The sequence below is a fragment of the Pelodiscus sinensis genome, chromosome 1, assembly GCF_052426305.1.
Source record: "Pelodiscus sinensis isolate ZL-2025 chromosome 1, ASM5242630v1, whole genome shotgun sequence".
Taxonomy (NCBI): Eukaryota; Metazoa; Chordata; order Testudines; family Trionychidae; genus Pelodiscus; species Pelodiscus sinensis.
Genome location: NC_143052.1, coordinates 220092650 through 220111836, shown reverse-complemented (window position 1 = coordinate 220111836; position 19187 = coordinate 220092650). Strand labels below are relative to the sequence as shown.

The 19187-nt window shown below is 43.8% G+C and overlaps 1 protein-coding gene and 1 long non-coding RNA gene across 7 annotated transcripts in view; one reads left to right on the top strand and one right to left on the bottom strand.

Moving 5' to 3' along the window:
• LOC142823721 (uncharacterized) overlaps positions 1 to 10391 on the top strand; it is a 36508-nt gene extending 26117 nt beyond the window's left edge. Inside the window, exon 3 of the long non-coding RNA XR_012898872.2 lies at positions 10236 to 10391. This is a non-coding gene — a long non-coding RNA (uncharacterized LOC142823721). The remainder of the gene's footprint in view (positions 1 to 10235) is intronic.
• ARHGAP6 (Rho GTPase activating protein 6) overlaps positions 1 to 19187 on the bottom strand; it is a 478385-nt gene that overhangs the window by 58314 nt on the left and 400884 nt on the right. For all 6 annotated transcript variants that reach the window (XM_075914907.2, XM_075914901.2, XM_075914913.2 and 3 more), the window contains exon 3: positions 8662 to 8733. In XM_075914907.2, coding sequence (XP_075771022.2) covers positions 8662 to 8733 — 72 coding nt within the window. The remainder of the gene's footprint in view (positions 1 to 8661; positions 8734 to 19187) is intronic.

Here is a 19187-nt window from a genome sequence, read left to right as displayed (position 1 = left end):
TCCTAATAATTCCTAGCATCCTATTTGCCTTTTTGACCGCCGCTGCACACTGTGTGGAAGTTTTCAGAGAACGGTCCACGATAACTCCAAGATCTCTTTCCTGATTTGTCGTAGCCAAATTAGTCCCCATCATACTGTACGTATAGTTGGGGTTATTTTTCCCAATGTGCATTACTTTACACTTATCCACATTAAATTTCATTTGCCATTTTGTTGCCCAATCACTCAGTTTGGGGAGATCTTCTTGGAGTCCCACACAGTCTGCTTCTGTCTTGACTATCCTAAACAGTTTGCTATCATCTGCAAACTTTACCACCTCACTGTTTACCCCTTTCTCCAAATCATTTATGAATAAGTTGAAAAGGATTGGTCCCAGGACTGACCCTTGGGGTACACCACTAGTTACCCCTCTCCAATCTGAAAATTTACCATTTATTCCTACCCTTTGTTTCCTGTCTTTTAACCAGTTCTCAATTCAAGAAAGGACCTTCCCTCTTATCCCATGGCCATGTAATTTACACAAGAGCCTTTGGTGAGGGTCCTTGTCAAAGGCTTTCCGAAAATCTAAGTATACTATATCTACTGGATCCCCCTTGTCCACATGTTTGTTAAACCCTTCAAAGAACTCTGAGGGTACGTCTACACTACAGCGCTAGTTCGAACTAACTTAGTTCGAATTAGTTAATTCGAACTAAGCTAGTTCGAACTAACGCATCTAGAACTAAAAACTAGTTCGAACTAGCGTTTTGCTAGTTCGAACTAGTAAGTCCACATTGAGTGGACTCTGAACAGGGCTTAAGGATGGCCGGAAGCAGTGCCGGCAGGGCATAAAAGGAGGACTTAGAGCATGGAGATGCTGTCTCAGGCTAGCCGAGGGCTGCGCTTAAAGGGTCCCGACCCCCACCCCGGACACACAGTTCTAAGGGGTGCCCCGCTTGCAAAGAAGTTCTGGCTTGGAGTGCCCTGAGTGCCCACACTGGGCACATCACACCACTCGGCCATCAGCCCGGCTGCACTTGCCGCAGGCTGCCATCTGGGGAGAGGGAGTAATTGGGGGGCTGCAGGAGAGCTTCCACCCCCAGAAGCCCGCAGAGCCAGCCCAGTCCTCCCCATCGGGGGCTCGTACCCCATTCCTCCCTCACCTCCTTCCACTTGCCCTTCCCTAGCCCCCCTTCTTATTGATGTACAAAATAAAGATAACGTTTCTTCCAACATTGACTCTGTCTTTATTGAACAAAACTGGGGGAGACTGGGAAAAGGAGGTGGGAGAGGGGAAGAGAAAGGCTGGGAGAGGGGAGGGCAACTAACATGATCAGGGGTTGGGAACAGGTCCCAGATGAAGAGAGGCTACAGAGACTGGGACTGTTCAGCTTAGAAAAGAGGAGACGGAGGGGGGACAGGATAGAGGTCTCTAAAAGCAGGGGTTGGGTGGAGAGGGTGCATTCAGAAAAGTTCTTCCTGAGTTCCCATAAAGAAGGACTAGAGGACACCAAAGGAAAGGAATGGGTAGCAGGCTTGAAACTAGTAAGAGAAAGTTGTTGTTCTTGACAAAGCAAATAGTTAACCTGTGGAACTCCTTGCTGCAGGAGGCTGTGAAGGCTAGAACTAGAACAGAGTTGAAAGGGAAGTGAGATAAAGTGATGGAGGTTGGGTCCATGGAGTCCTATTAGCCAGAGGGTAGGAGTGGTATCCCTGCCCAAAGTTTGTGGAAGGCTGGAGAGGGATGGCACGAGACAAATGGCTTGGTCATTGTCTTCGGTCCATCCCCTCCAGGGTCCCTAGGGTTGGCCGCTGTTGGCAGACAGGCTACTGGGCTAGATGGACCTTTGGTCTGACCCAGTACGGCCATTGTAAGCTCAGGGCTCAGTGTCGGGGGTCTCAGTGGACCCCCTTGATTTTCATGCACACCTGGTCCTGGGTGGCCAGGCTGGCAGCTCTCCTGCCCTAGACGGCCACTTTCCTGTGCCTAGTGCGGAGATCGTGGACGAGGTCCACGATGTCCGCACTAGCCCAGGAAGGTGCCCGCCTCTTGCGGTCCAGGGCAAGCTCCTGGGAGCCGCCAGCCTGGTCCCGGCAAGAGGGGGTGGGCTGGGGGGCATCGGGTGGGTGGCTCTGTGCCGTGCCAGGTGCAGGGTCTGCTAGCTGGGTGCTGGCAGGCTTGCACCTGGCACGGGCACCGTAGCCAGCCCGTGCCCCTTTAAGGGGTCCGGGGCCGGGAGGGGGGCATAGAGTTTCCCTGGTGTTGGCCAGAGTGGCCACCAGGGAAACCTGGGGAGGGCTAGCCTCCCACTAGTTCGAACTAAAGGGCTACACAGCCCTTAGTTCGAACTAGCTAGTTCGAACTAGGCGTTAGTCCTCGTAAAATGAGGTTTACCTAGTTCGAACTAAGCGCTCCGCTAGTTCGAATTAAGTTCGAACTAACGGAGCGCTAGTGTAGCACCTATTAAAGTTAGTTCGAACTAACGTCCGTTAGTTCGAACTAACTTTGTAGTGTAGACATACCCTAACAGATTAGTAAGATAGGATTTCCCTTTACAGAAACCATGTTGACTTTTGTCCAACAAATTATGTTCTTCTACATGCTTCACAATTTTATTCTTTACTATTGTTTCGACTAATTTGCCCGGTACTGAAGTTAGACTTACCGGTCTGTAATTGCCAGGATCGCCTCTACAGCCCTTTTTAAATATTGGTGTCACGTTGGCTACCTTCCAGTCATTAGGTACGGAAGCAGATTTAAAGGATAGGTTACAAACCACAGATAATAGCTCAGCAATTTCCCATTTGAGTTCTTTTAGAACCCTTGGATGAATGCCATCCGGTCCCGGAGATTTGTTAATATTAAGTTTTTCTATTTGTTCCAAAACCTCCTCTAATGACACTTCAATCCAGGACAGTTCCTCAGATTCATCACCCACAAAGGACGGTGCAGATTCAGGAATCTCCCCAACGTCCTCAGCCGTGAAGACTGAAGCAAAGAAATCATTTAGTTTCTCCGCAATGGCTTTATCATCCTTGATTGCTCCTTTTATAGCTCGATCATCTAGGGGACCCATAGGTTTTTTAGCAGGCTTCCTGCTTCTAATGTACTTAAAAAACATTTTGTTATTTCTTTTTGAGTTTTTGGCTAGCTTTTCTTCAAAATCTTTTTTTGCTTTTCTTATTACATTTTTACACTTGATTTGCCAGTGTTTATGTTCTTTTCTATTTATCTCACTAGGATTGGACTTCCACTTCTTAAAAGATACCTTTTTGTCCCTCACTGCTTCTTTTACATGGTGGTTAAGCCACGGTGACTCTTTTTTAAGTCTCTTGCTATGTTTTTTACACTTGATTTGCCAGTGTTTATGTTCTTTTCTATTTATCTCACTAGGATTGGACTTCCACTTCTTAAAAGATACCTTTTTGTCCCTCACTGCTTCTTTTACATGGTGGTTAAGCCACGGTGACTCTTTTTTAAGTCTCTTGCTATGTTTTCTATTATGGTGTCTTTGAAAAGTTTCCATGCAGGTTTCAGGGATTTGGCTCTAGTCACTGTGCCTTTTAATTTCTGTTTAACTAACCTCCTCATTTTTGTGTAATTCCCCTTTTTGAATTTAAATGCCAGGGTACTGGACTGCTGAGGTGTTCTTCCCACCACAGGAATGTTGAATTTTATTATATTATGGTCACTATTCCCAAGCAGTCCTGTAACGGTTATATCCTGGACCTGATCCTGCACTCCACTCAGGACTAAATTTAGAATTGCCTCTCCCCTTGTGGGTTCCTGCACTAGCTGCTCCAAGAAGCAGTCATTTAAGCCATTGAGAAATTTTATCTCTGCTTCTCTTCCTGAGGTTACATGTATCCAGTCAATATGGGGGTAATTAAAATCCCCCATTATTATAGAGTTCTTTATTTTGGTAGCCTCTCTAATCTCCCTTAGCATTTCAATGTCAGTATCGCTGTCCTGGTCAGGTGGTTGGTAATATATCCCTACTGCTAATTTCTTATTATTGGAGCACGGAATTACTATCCATAGCGATTCTATTGAACATGTTGATTCACTTAATATTTTTATTTCGTTTGATTCTACATTATCTTTCACATACAGTGCCACTCTGCCACCCACCCGGCCTGCTCTATCCTTTCTATATATTTTATATCCCGGTATGATTGTGTCCCACAGATTTTCCTCATTCCACCAGGTTTCAGTGATGCCACTTATGTCAATCTCCTCATTTAATATGAGGTACTCTAGTTCACCCATCAGTCAGACTCCTAGCATTTGTGTACAAGCACTTTAAAAATTTGCCACTGCCTTCCCTGATGCATTGGATTCTTTTGTATGCGGTTGTTTGTCTGGTCTGGCCCATGGTTTGCCCTCTCCCCTCCTTTCTTTCTGACTACAGCTTAGAGAATCTCTATCAATGGATTTTTCTCTAAGAGAAGACTCCCTCCGATTTACGTGCATCTCCGCACCAATCGGCTTTCCCCCATCTCTTAGTTTAAAAACTGCTCTACTGCCTTTTTAATGTTTAGTGCAGACTGGCACTGAGTCTGGAGATGATGGTACTAGCAAGATCATCACTGGCTTCCCTCTAGATGGCACCCCATAGAGAGGAGGCACAACTCTAGAAGCCACCAGTACTAAATGATGTTCAAGGGCTGAAGTCAGGACCATGGGAGCATGCACTTACAATCTTGATACTGGACAAGATTCTTGAACAACAGGAGAAGCTGGCATTATCTGGTTAAACAACACACTGGTTGCCTGGAAGCCTGGGGTACAGAGAGCACCAGAAAGGTTTCCTAAGTGTACAGTACAGGTCATCCTCACTACAAGTCCAAGATACATTCCAAAAACCTTGGACTTATAGCGGAACAACTTAAATCGAAGATTTTTTTCCTGCGGCTGACTTCCATTTGCACACATTGGAGTTTAGGGGGTTGCGCAATTTAAGAGCGGAGAATGGGAGGATTTATAACACATCAGAGTTCCTACAAGCATCAACTTTAGTGCAGAACGGATGTATATCGGGGTGACTTATAGCGGAGACATCCTGTTACCAAAAGATGCACTGGTACTTCTGGGACAGGTCTCAGTGAGCCTTTCCCAGGCTAGAATCAGCAATTTTTCCTGGCTTATAGACTATTTCTGGAGATGTCTCCTTTTGGAATGTACCTTCAAGTCCATGCCTCCACTCATTGCCTTCACTGGAGACTTCAAAGTCCTGATACCAAGACTTTGGGAAACTTATGTGGTCACTTCTTAGGTACTGGCAACGAGAATGTGCCTCAAAATTCAGAACAGAAGGAGCATTCTTAACCAACTCATACTTCCTCGGTTCCCATTCTGAGTAGGAAGGTTCTGACGGTGGGAGAAGCACAGACTGCTTGAACAGGTACTGTAGCCTAGCAGCCCTATCCATTTTAAATAGGGCTTTGGATCCTCTACAAATGTCACACTTGTTACTAGCATGCACCTCTGCCAGACACTGATCGAAGCTGGGGTGCTGGCTTCTTATGAGTGTGGCCAAGTTTCCCGTGGCCCCATAAAGTTCGTTCACAGCCAACAGTCCTGGCTCTCAGTGTATTGTGCTGTTATTTAGCTCTAATTTACCCCTAAATGTCCTTTAAGAGCCCAGTAAGCAGTGGAAGTGATGGTAATGCTGATGAACAATATTTACCTTTCCTGGTTCAGCAAATTCTCTAGTTTGGCACCAGTCAGCTCCTGAGGGTGCCAGACTAGAGAGGTTCAACCTGTATATACACTATAAGAGGGAAGACTTAGATATACAGGTCAAAACTCTGACAACTGTCACTGATGGTAGGAAGGAACAGAGGGAGGTTGGGGTCAGTGGGGAACTTTTTATATGCATGCTGTAGTGCCAGGGACCAGAGGACACTTATGCTTCCCTGATGGATACTACTAAGGGAAAATCTCTGTCAACTGTGCATGACATGTGCATACTCCTACAGTGAAATGGATATACAGCTCATTTGAAGAAGAATTAAATTCAAGTATTGGAGGGCTGGAAGCAACGTGAAACACTGGTTTCATTGAAGTCAATGGTAAAACTCCTATTGAAGATTTCACCTAAGGTATTCTCAGTGAGGGATCTGCAACTGGAACGTTGTTAGCTGGTCTGAGTTCATTGACCTGCAAAGCATGATTTAAGGCTGTTTTATTTAGTTATCCTTTTTCTGTAGGAAAGACTTTTTTTTTTTAAATGAGGAAATCCTTAAGTTCTTAGCTGCCATTAGAACAAAAGTGACACTATGTGGTTTTTTAAATTACTCATATGCTTAGAAAACACAAAAGACATTATTTTAGAAATTTAATAAAATGAAACACAACTAGGCACTGATGAGGCCTGGAACAAAACTATTTCTGAGACACTGTAATGAAAAAAACCTTTTTTTATATTTATTATGGAGCTCTTCTCTCCATAGAATAAGCCAAGGCATACTGACAGCAGTAAAGTGAATTATTACTGAGGCAACCTAAGTGTAAACAGTAAGAACTACTTTTAAATTAACAGAAAATGAGTGGAAAATAAACATGGAAGAAGGTTTCCAGAATTTTTGGCAGGAAAGACAAGTCAAATATCTATTCACACTGGGTTTTTTTCCTCTAGAAATAATCAGCAATTCCCTTAGTCAAAAACAAACAAAAAAATCTATCAGATACATCCTCTTTGGGGTTCACAAGGCTGAACAAACCAACTTTATAAGTTTCATGGTTCATCACTAGTGCTTTTTGAAAGCATAAAAAATTAAAATAAAACAAAATGATCATACCATTTCCAGAGACTAAAACTCCCATCATGATGTCACTATACACATATCTTCTCTAGTTAGTATTCAAGGAAACTACCTCACTCTATGTTTTTAAGAGCGGGTTGAAAGAGAGGGAATGAAGAATCAGCTGATAAAATCTTGCAGGAGAAATCCATTCCAGGAAACATCTATCTCTACAAAGCAAGGGTGCAGAGTAAAGAATGGGTGCTTAAACTTTAAAGTAATGCCTATATAAATAGAGACAGGTGAAAGGTAGGATTGACAGGTGTCTGATTTTGAACTGGACAGTCCAGTATTTGAGCTTTCTGCTCGGGAAACAAATTGAGAAAATATAAATGTCCGATATTTTCTAAATAAGATATAATGTAGATTGTGATGTAATGTTAAATGTGTCCAGTATTTTTGTTGAAACCATTTGGTAATCCTAGTGAAAGGTTCTGTTTCTCCTGTTTTCAAAAACAGAAGTGAATTTGTAAGGGAACAGGATCTTGCTCTGAGCAAGCTAGGGAATTCTGACAATTTCCCAGTCAGATCAACACTGACATTTTATTATTCACCCAGACTCTGCACACTCACTGTCAGCAGCAAAATAGAATGTTTGGAAAATATGCAGGGACAAACACAGACAACAAGATGGATGAGCACAGTGACTATAAATACAAGGAGGTAGAGAACAGAAGTACAATGACACTGGTAGAAACTGAAAACACTGACTATAATATTTGGGTAGGAGCATTTGCTCTAATGTTTAGTTTTTCACATCCGGCAAGATTTGTTGTTTCCTTCAGTGATGAGTCACTCAAAGCAGTAAAAACAAACAAAAGAAAGGTACTTAATTTTTGAGCCTTTTCCCTTTTAATTAAATGGTGACAGATGTAGCCGTCAAGAACGACAAAACACTGATATAAATCTGACTAAACAACATTCAGGGTTTCTGGGCACAGCAGAGGGGACAGGAGCAGAATGCTGATGGGTGTCTAGTCAGGGGGAGGAGGCAGGAACAGGGTGCTAGTGGGTGTCTGGCCAGGGGGCAGAGGGCAAGAACAGCTCGGCCAGTACTTGGGGGTCTCTAGGGAAGAGTATATCTTGGGAAGGAGCTGCATGCAGCGCTGGAAGGAGAGCACAAGCGGCTCCTTTAAGAAATCCAGCCACTCTGCTTCCATCCTAACCTCCCTCACCCGCCCACCTCCCTGGGTCACGGGAAAAGAAAGGCAAGACAAGAAAGCACATTGCTGTGGGGAGGGGAGGAGCAGTGTGCTTCCTGAGAAGCCAGATCTAGAGCGGAGTTGCAGGACTTCTCGTTCCCCGCTGCAGGAAACTGGCTTTGGCTCCAATTTTGCAAGGGCAGGAGGCAGTAGCGCCAGCACAGGCTCCTCGTTGAAGGTGGGGGGGAGAACAAGGGAGAGCTGAGAACACTGCGTCAAAATCGACTGGCTGTGCCTCCATGATCAAACAGTCGATCGTGATCAACTGGATGGTGACCACTGATCTACAAGCACAAAATGGTGAGGGCAACTTTAGAGGCTGGTTTGAGGTGTCCTCAAAAATTAGGCCATATATGTGTCAGCCTGAAATTACTTGGAACTGACTGTACAATAGCAATGACAGATTACCATGTTTTAAACAATAACAACTTCTGTTTGCTATTAAAAAAAGATTGCTTGCGTAACAAAAGTTTATTATACAGTGCAGCTAAATTATAGCAGTGACCAAAAAAAACCAATATAAAATATAGTATTTTTTCCATTGGGCAGATGACTAGGTAATGTATTAGTTTAGGTAACAGTCTTATTGCAGAAGAGACACATTTCAGTCTACAAATTTCATAAAAATGTACAGTTATTATGTAAATATGTACTTCTTTAATCTTCACTGTACCTTTGTCTCTGTTTTTTTCCTTCCCTAATGAGTCCAGTTTCTTTCTTAAGGATTTTTTCCTCTTTTGTCCATCTATAAGAGAAAGAATAAGAAATGTGTGAGGAGGAATGGTTAAAATAGTGCTATTCATAAACTCGAATATATAGTGTTAAATTGCCAATGGCACATGAATGGACGTACTGAGAGAGGAAAGGAGAGTCCTACCAAATTCACGGTCTAGTCTGGTATTGCCATCCTTACTTCCGCATTGGCTGCCTTCAGCACTGAGCCCTCGGTCAGCAGCTGCCCCTCTCTGACCATCTAGCTCTGAAGGCAGCAAAGTATTTGGCATAGGGATATTGCTACCTACTTCTCTGCTATTGCTGGTGGGGCACTGCCTTCAAAGCTAGGTGGCTGGCCAACAGCCACCACTGTTCAGCTGCGCAGCTCTGTGTGTAAGTCTGATAAATGCTAGTGACAGTCACAATCCTTGAGTTCAGAAGAGAACTGAGACTGTTTTTGTTCTATGCTCCTATGAGGCCTCTATAGTGGAGGTGGGACATAGTATGCACGTCCACTCACACACCAATTTGCACAGTGGAAGGATCTCAAATGATACATAAATATTCAGTGCTAGTCAAGTGGAAAGCAGATTTTACAGTCCTACTATTTATGCCTCACCTATTATCATGGGGCTACATTTCGGTTATGCAGCTAATATTCTAGGATGGGTAGGGAGGAGAAAAACAAGACTCAAGAATTCTGATTGTCATGTCAGATTGTTGCTATTTGACCAACTTAAAAAACCTGATTCCTCGTATAACAAGCTTTGAGCCTGCGCATGGCATGTTCAGAGCAGTTCCAATGGATACAAACTTTAGAAGAACAATTGTTTTAATATAGAATACTTTTAAAAAATTTACCACTGAAACTTTCATGTAGCAGGGTAGACAGGTGTCTTCTTGACTCAACTATTTCAAAAGGCTGGCTACTATTATTTCCTGAATAATTTCTGTTTATAATGAAAAAGCAATACAAATAACATAATAGGTATAAACTCAATATTCTAGGTTATGTGCCTGCTTTAGCATGTCACTTTTTGTTCTCTAATATGAAAGACATATAATAGATCTTGAATGTATGCGCTAATGATTAATGCATGTTTATTCTGAACATGATGTTTTTGTAATACTGCTACTTAATATTTGATAGCAAGTGCAACAAATATTGCCTCAGCATGTTTTCTTACACAAAGCAATTTTACAAACTGGCTTTATGATTAAGATTGCTCAACCAACATGTTACCACATAACAGTATTAGTTATACTTTCTACTATTAGTTAGAGCTATTTTTATACACTTTCAAATATGTCTGAATACTGTCTCTTTTAAAAAAATAACACATTTTAGAATAAAATGTCAAATTCTGCTCTCAATTATGCTAGTGTAAATGAAAAATAATTCAACACAAGATCAGAATTTGGCTCAGATTTCGAGAGTTTCTCCATGTGTATTTCTTTTGTAAATGTCTACATTAGTTTTTCTTATCTTTACATTTTAGACATTAAACCTTTCTCTCTGTTATAACATTGCAGACTATCAAAAGACCACTCCCTGCCCAAATAACGTTTTGAAAAGGACCATGTTTGCAGCAATGCTATTTTACTTCCAATACGTTCAACTGAGAGCAGTCAAGCACTGACTTAAGAAATATGGGCAATATTCTCCAAAATGCACAAGTAATACCTGTCGTACACAAAAATCAAGATTGAACACTTGCCAATGTATGTTTGCATGCAAAGCCCCTGTTTACAGAAGAGTGTGCATTAGCTTCTATTTTTGTGCATATCTCTTTGCAAGCTGGGATTCTGAGTAAAAGTTATCAGGACCAGAGGAGGAGTCTGAAGCAGAAAAAAGGACCAACTTAAGGGGAGGAGGGAAAAAGAGCAGAATCCTGCATCTTTGGAAAACAGAAAGAAATCTTAAAATATAATGGGCAATGTTGACCACTGGTCCATATCTTTCCTTTGAATCTCAGCTTTGAGTTGATGGTGAACATAAAGGAAAACCAATTAAATTTAAAACAAGTGGTGGGAGAACACCCAGGAAATGCCACCAAAGCCCTCTACAGACCCTGTACCCAAGAACTAACTTCCCTTAGATCTAGTGACACAGTCGACATTTTCAACGACAGCGCTGATCAATCAATGCACAACGGAAGGAACACTTCGAAAACCTCCTGAATAGTAATTCCAACGTGGATAAAAATATCTTTGATTTTATCCCTCAACGTCTTGACCAGGATAACTTTAGAAATCCATCAGCACTCAACAAGATAAAGAAAGCCATCAAACAGGTGAAGAACAATAAGGCATCTAGAGCTGACAGAATCATTGCCAAAATCTTCAAACAAGGAGACAAATTGGCTTGCCAGGCTCAAGATTTGAAATTCAGAACAATCCCAGACAATTTTTGGGACGTCATGAATGTGACCATCTTCACGAAAGGAGACAAACCAGATTGGAAACTAGAGAGAATTAACCCTGTTATCCACCTCCAGAGAGATCCTTGCCAAAATTTGCCTCAACTGGCAGTTCTGTATTGCTGAATACAGAATCACAATGTTGATTCAGACCATCCCTGGGTACCATCAACATGATCTTCACTGCCAGACAAATGACTCCTAAAGCAGGCTGTGTTCTTACAAGTGAGTCAAACCAGTGGATGAGAAGAGAGCAAAAAAGTACTTCAAAGGTACCTTCAAAGCCAACATAAGACAGTGCAACAAGAACATAACTGACAGGAAATCCAAGCCCTCATCTGACAGAAACAGAGAAAGCTCTTAAGGAAAGAATCCCAACATTTTGACACACAACAAAGATAACAAGAAAAGGAAAAATAGGAAAAGAAGAAATTATGTGCTGGAGCCCAGCTCAATAATCTAGATATTCTCCATCCATCCGGAAATATCTGTCCTATCTGTAATAAGATCTGTGGATCTCAGAATGGTTATTGGATATCTGCACATAAAAAGTGGATATCTGCAATTTTGCAGGGTTCTAGATATGACATTTGTATCTGAATCCGTATCGGTATCTCCTTGGACTCGCAGGGCTCTACCAATGAACATGTACAATAGTTGAGGATCTCCCTTCAAGGCTGGAAAATTAAGTGTGAAGATTTGAGATGGATGGAAAACTAAGATACCCGATAATCTTATTGAAGAAAGTGATCCAAGTAACAAGTAACTCTGTCTAGCCCCAGGGGATGGAGAATAATTTCTCCCACTAGACACATGATTAAATCAAATCTATTTCATATGTAAATGTTTTTGTAGTATTTTCTGATCAATTCATTTTGGTTATGTCAGGCATAAGATACAGTAAACTTCTGATAATCCGGCACCTTTAGGACCCAGGGGGTGCTGGATTATCAGATATGCCAGACTATCGGAAGGGGGGGCTATGAGGTGTTTGGGATGGGGTGGAGGGATGCCACTCCAGACCCCTCATAGCCCCCCCCCCGATAGTCTGGCTCTGCCCCAGGTGTCCGGATTCAGCCCTGATGGTCAGTTTCAACAGCGGCTGAATCAGGGCCACCTGCGGGAGAGCAGCTGGAGTGCTGCTGGGTTGGTCCCGTAGCACTGCTCCTCGGTGCTGTGGGACCAACCCGGCAGCACCCCAGCTGCTCTGCCCCAGGTGTCCCTGAGTCAGTCGCTGTTGAAACTGATCAGCGGCTGACTCCAGGAAGCCCGGGGCAGAGCTGCTCTGCCCCAGGTTTCCTGGAATCAGCCGCTGGTCAGTTTCAGCAGCGGCTGAATAGGGGAACCTGAGGCAGAGCAGCTGGGGTGCTGCCAGGTTGGTCCCATAGCACCGCCATTAGGTGTCTGGTATTTTCTGAATGTTTTATACAGGACAGGAGGAGAAAATACCAGACTGTCTGGGTTGATACCAGACATCTGGCAACCCTATTGGTGAGGCAAGGGTTAAGGACCTGCTCTGAACACAAGAAGGTATGCTCCTCCTCTCTGTTGGGCATGCTCAGCTAAATCTGGGCTAACTGCAAAGCATGGAAAAGCCACCAGAACTTCAAACAGCCAGGAATAGACCTCACAACCAAATCACTGTGAGCCAAGGGTGACAACCTGCTACTGCCAGGAGAAGGGGTTCCAGAGACATATCAGAAAGGAACCCAGGAGGGCTCCCAAGAGCAATCTGAGGTGGTGACAGAGACAGGGAAAAGTGTAGGAAGCGACCCAGGGAACATGAATTAGGATATCGGACCCAACAGACAGCCTGGAGGCCAAATCCAGACCACCAGATGCAGACCCCAAAATCTTTTAATTTACTTATTATCATTATTGTTGGGGGGGGGGAGTGACTTTTTCCTATGGAACCTGGATCTTGACTATACGAGGAACAAGAAATTTGGACCTTGACAAAAAACAATTGACTACCCCTGCCTTAGGCCATATATGGGGTTACAGTTTGGAAGGGCTCTGGGTTGAAACCCAGTGAAATAATATGGGCCCAGGTTCACCTACCCATGACCCCTAAACAGTAATCACTAGGCAAAGCAGCCTCGGACTCTTGCATTTGAGCAACACTATCCTTCCTCTCCCAGACAATATAATACTGTGCTCTCCCTATAATATCCAAGTGTTGTATCAATTGTTGAAGTCAATTCAAGATTGCCTGGTCACACCTGGTCTGAATTTGAGACAGACAAACACTTATCCAGGAGTTCTGGGCCATCTAAAGTTTGAGTCATTATACTATGCAGACTTAGCACAGCCCTATATTATATTAAATTAATTTTAATTAATACTATTTATAGTAAAACTAGAAGACTTACCCAGTATTACTCAGATCCTTCAGGGCAGGGGGCTGGAGATATGCAGGAGTTAGAGCAGGGGCTAGGGTGTGGGGGAAGGTTAGGGATGTGGGGGGTGCAGGTGTCAGGATTGGGGGATGAGGAGGGGCTCAGGGAAGATGGTTATGGATGTGGGAGGTGCAGGAGTCAAAGATGGGGGTTAAGAAGGGGTTCATGGCAGGGGTTGAGGGTGCAAGATTCAGAGCACTGGGTTGGGAGGTGCAGAGGGCTCAGAGAAGGGGTAGGGCTGTGGCAGGCTGAAGGGAAGGTGTGAGGGTGCAAGAGTCACGGCAGTGGGTTGGGAGGTATGGTGGGCTCAGGGGAGGGAGTGGGGATGCCTGGTACCACACAGCCTGCCCACTGGCTCCTCCCCAGGGCCATCCCCTGGGTGCATCTTGAGCATCATGGGTCTGGCTTCTCTCCATGGGGGGAGGGGCACGTGGCCCACCTGGTGGCTTCTCCCTCGGGATGGTCAGCCTGGCCAGAAGCTGCTCTTGCTGCCCCTCTGTGGTCATTCTGGGGTATAACTGTCCCCCATGCTTGCTGCCCACCTGTGGTCATTCGTGAGTGTAACTGTCCCTCCTACCATACCCCTCCTTTTCAGTTTGATGGGAAACAATCACATTCCATGCACATTGTCCTGGCACAACCAAATCCTGACCTTGGCTTTAAGATATGATCAGAGGAAACTTATCATACCGAATTTGGTGGTCCTGGCTCTTCCCCTTTTAGGAGGAGTTCTTGAACAAACAGACTCTCAGACGGTCAGACAAAGTTTCTAACAAGTCTTTCTCAGTGTGTCACATGCAAAGAAACTTGCATAAAAGAAAAATGCACTTCCTTTTCTACACACAGAGTTTTATAGAGGTTTTAAATTATCGTCAGTCTTAGCTGTTTTCAAAAGAAATATTCTCTGTCCCTTATGAGGTTACTGAGTGAAGAAATGAACTCAATTATTTGTCATCTTTTTCTATAAGATGTATGTTTGTCCACTTAGGGAAAAAAACAGAGTCTGTTCTCAGGCCTGCCCACGGAGGGAAAGGGTGGTAAAGGGGCCAGTTGCCCCAGGGCCCAGTGATTCAAAGAGGCCCGGAGCTCCCATCCATTGCTGCCTTTACTGCATCAATGCCCGGAGCCTCAGGCCCTTTCAGTTGCCACTAGAGCACCATGCGGTATGCACCGGGCAGCTCTAAGAGCTGGGAGGAGGGGACATAGGCTCATAGACTCATAGACTTTTAAGGTCAGAAGGGACCATTATGATCATCTAGTCTGACCCCCTGCACAGTGCAGGCCACAAAATCTCACCCACCCCTCCTAGAATAATCCTCTCACCTATATCTCAGATATTGAAGCCTTCAAATACTTTGAAGACCCCAAGATGCAGAGAATCCTCCAGCTGTGATCTGTACCCCATGCTACAGAGGAAGGCGAAAAACCTCCAGGGCCTCTGCCAATCTACCCTGGAGGAAAATTCCTTCCCGACCCCAAATATGGCGATCAGCTAAACCCTGAGCATGTGGGCAAGACTCATCAGCCAGACACCCAGAAAGTTCTCTATAGTAACTCCTATCATCCCTCCATTGACCTATTTCCCACTGATAATGAATGGTCAATTAGTTACCAAGATCATGTAACTCATCAAACCATCCCCTTCATAAACCCATCTAGTTTAATCTTGAAACCAGATAGATCTTTTGCCCCCACTACTTCCCTTGGAAGGCCGTTTCAGAACGTCACTCCTCTAATGGTTAGAAACCTTCGTCTAATCTCAAGTCTAAACTTCCTACTAGCCAGCTTATATCCATTTGTTCTTGTGTCCACATTGGTATTAAACTTAAATAATTCTTCTCCCTCCCTGGTATTTATCCCTCTAATATATTTAAAAAGTGCAATCATGTCTCCCCTCAGCCTTCTTTTGGTTAAAGTAAACAAGCCAAGCTCCTTGAGTCTCCTTTCATAAGACAGGTTTTCCATTCCTCGGATCATCCTAGTGGCCCTTCTTTGTACCTGTTCCAGTTTGAATTCATCCTTCTTAAACATGGGAGACCAGAACTGCACACAGTATTCCAAATGGGGTCTCACCAATGCCTTGTATAATGGCACTAACACCTCCTTATCTCTACTGGAAATACCTCGCCTAATACATCCCAAGATCGTATTAGCCTTTTTCACAGCCATGTCACAATGGCGGCTTATAGTCATTCTATAATCAACCAGGACTCCAAGGTCCTTCTCCTCCTCCGTTACTTACAACTGATGTGTCCCCAGCTTATAACTAAAATTCTTGCTATTAATCCCTAAATGCATAACCTTACACTTCTCACTATTAAATTTCATCCTATTGCTATCACTCCAATTTACAAGATCATCCAGATCTTCCTGTATGATATCCCAATCCTTTTCTGAATTGGCAATAGCTCCCAACTTTGTGTCATCCGCAAATTTTATTAGGACACTTCCACTTTTGGTGCCAAGATCAGCAATAAAAAGATTAAATAAAATTGGCCCCAAAACTCATCCCTGAGGAACTCTGCTATTAACCTTCCTCCAACCTGACAGTTCACCTTTCAGTATGACCCGCTGTAGTCTCCCCTTTAACCAGTTGCTTATCCACCTCTCAACTTTTATATTAATCCCTATCTTTTCCAATTTAACCAATAATTCCCCAGGTGGTACTGTATCAAATGCCTTACTAAAGTCGAGGTAGATTAGATCCACTGCATTTCCTTTATCTAAAACATCTGTTACTTTCTCAAAAAAGGAGATCAGGTTGGTTTGGCACAATCTACCTTTTGTAAAACCATGTTGTAATTTGTCCCAATTTCCATTAGCCTCAATGTCTCTAACTACTTTCTCCTTCAAAATTTTTTCCAGGATCTTACATGCTAACAGGCCTATAGTTACCCGGGTCGCTTTTTTTCCCTTTCTTAAAAATCGGAACTATATTAGCAATTCTCCAGTCAAATGGTACAACCCCTGAGTTTAGAGATTTATTAAAAATCTGTCTGCACAGCTCTAAGGGCTGGGAGGAGGGGACATACTGCAGTCTGCACAGCGCTGAGGGCTGGCTGCCACCAGCTCCACCCCTTCTATCCAAGACCCCTCCCCTTCTAGTAGCACAGAGCCTGTGCACCCCCCTCCACCTTGCCCAGGGGCTGAGCAAGGGTGTCAGCTCCCCATCTGTTCTACAATAAAGGGTTTCTTTCAAAACAACACAGAGGAAACTTTTCTGGGAGATAAACAGATCCACAGTTTATTCAAAACAGAATAAGATGATAATTCTGAAATTGAAGGATATATACTTTTTAAACTCAATTCCATATTTCTCTATAAGAGATGCATGCATGGTAATTTTCATTTAATGGACTATTACTAAACAAGTAAATGTATTTGTAAAACAGAAGTATAAGGTTGATTTACTTAAGTGCAGTCCTACTCTGACAAATGACTACAAATGGTTTCATGAAGCAAGTTTGTAGTTTCATGGCTGTCTATACCAAATTTGCTCATTAAAAATTATTCTGTCTCCATATGCCAGGGATTGAAAAGTCTTATGGTATATGCATCATAACCTAGAAATAAAGATTCTGCAATTGAAAATTAATTCTCAATTCTGTTGACAGTGCATGAAACAGAATAGATGTTGCCATTCTTTTCCATAGCTGTACTGTGTTTTAAGAAACTTTTCTACTGGTCATTAAAAAAAAAAGAAGCAGAGTTGCTTCTAATTCAATATACACATGGATCTAATCTGTTGAGTACAATCATGCAATTTTTAGTCATTTTTCTGACTTTAACTGCACTTTAAACATCCTTCTGGCGAAGTTTATTTAGATTAATACTGATGAAATGCAAAGTCCCCATGTAGTAGCTTTCAAAGCTCTGCCAGCTGCAACACAGATGCAAGGTGAATATTTTTATCATTCTGGAGGGCTAAGGACTAAAGTTTTTGGCATGTGGTGCATAAAGTTATTTTAAAAAACTGAAGCTCTGAGCCATGGAAGTCACCAGGCTGTTCTTTCCACTTCCGTCCACTGACACAGCCTCAGACCCCTAACTTGTGGCCTGGCCAACTTACATTCTGCACGCCCTTTTGGCTTACATGGTTCTATGTTTACTTTGTATTCACCCTGGTCCCTGCCTTTGCGTCTATTAATCTGGGCAAAGGAAAACTGGTCCTTTAAAGCTTTCCATTTACACTTCAGAGTGAGGAGGGGGGACCTTTTTTAGGTGGGGGCCACACACAAGTGAGAAGCAAAAAAAAAAGCAAACCACCCAAAACCTCACTGTAGCCCCTAAATGAGGAGGACACTTGCCACATTCACATTCTCCTCACACACCAGAGCCTGGGGGAGGCCAGCCCAGTCGATTTTGTGTGCTCCAGCCCTTCAATGGGGCAGTAGTGTGGGCTGAAGAGCCAGCGTGGGCTCATCAGTTCTGGGGGGTCCCCTGAAGCTAAGGGGCCAGATCCAGGCAGTCTGGGGACTGTATCTGGCCCTTGGGCCTAAGATTCTCCACCACTGCTGTAAAGCATCTTGTCAAGCAGATAGGGTTGCCGCGTGTCAGGTTCTAACCCAGACAGTCCAGTATTTGAGCTTTCTGTTCAGGAAACAAATTGAGAAAACATAAATGAGAAAATATAAATGTCCGGTATTTTCTAAATAAGATGTAATGTCGATTGTGATGTAATGTCAAGTGTGTCCAGTATTTTTGTTGAAACCATTTGGCAACCTTATAAGCAGCAGATAACTATATGAAATGCCTTTTGCTATGATCTTTCCACATATTTTGTTGAAATATTTGAAAAGCAGTATGAAATCAAGAGCAGTGTTGAATATTGAAAGGCTGCATTAGGACCACAGGAGCGCAACATGTTGATTTTTAATCCTTTGTATCAGTCACTAATGTCTGAATTTGCACTGTTCAAGACAGAAAATTCCCAAAGTCTTCATATGGAAGTCTATTAGGTATTGTAAAATGAATCCTATACAGGTTCAAACTCCCTAATCCAGGCTTCCCTTGTCCAGCAACATCCCTAGTCTGTCACCATCCATGCGAGCACTCATGGGGATATGCCGTTGGGCTGGGGCCAGGAGTGTTCCCAAATTAGGGGACCGAAACAGAGCACCGGGGGCTGCAGAGTCAGTGGGAGCCCCTGGTCTCGGGGGGGAAGGGAGCTCTCTGTCATCAGAGGGAGGGCAGCAGCACAGCTGCTGGAGGGGAATACAGAACCCCCCGGGCTATAGTGGAGGTGCTGGGGAGGAGACCACAGAGCCACTGGGAGGAGCACAGAGTCCTCTGAGCGGCAGCAGAGCCATTTGGTGGAGCTTGGCACTCCCCAGGCGGTAGAGGGGCTGCTTGATGGAGCCCGCCGTGCAGGAACAAAGCTGTTTGGTGCAGTGTGAAGCCACAGGCAGCAGCAGGGTGCTGTGGGCAACACTGAGAAGCCAGGTGTCCGAGACAGAACATCAGAAATGGCTGCCCGTCGCAGGGAGCCATAGCCTGTAATACCTCTAAGGCTGGTCTGTGAGGTGGAGTGTTTTCCATATAAGGGCATGTAAATTAATAATCTTCCCCTGCTCTCTCCACCCATTGCAGTAACAGATCAGCCAGTGGGCTGACTGGTGCTCAGGCCTGCTACTCCACCCACTGCAGCAAAAACCAACCTATGGGGT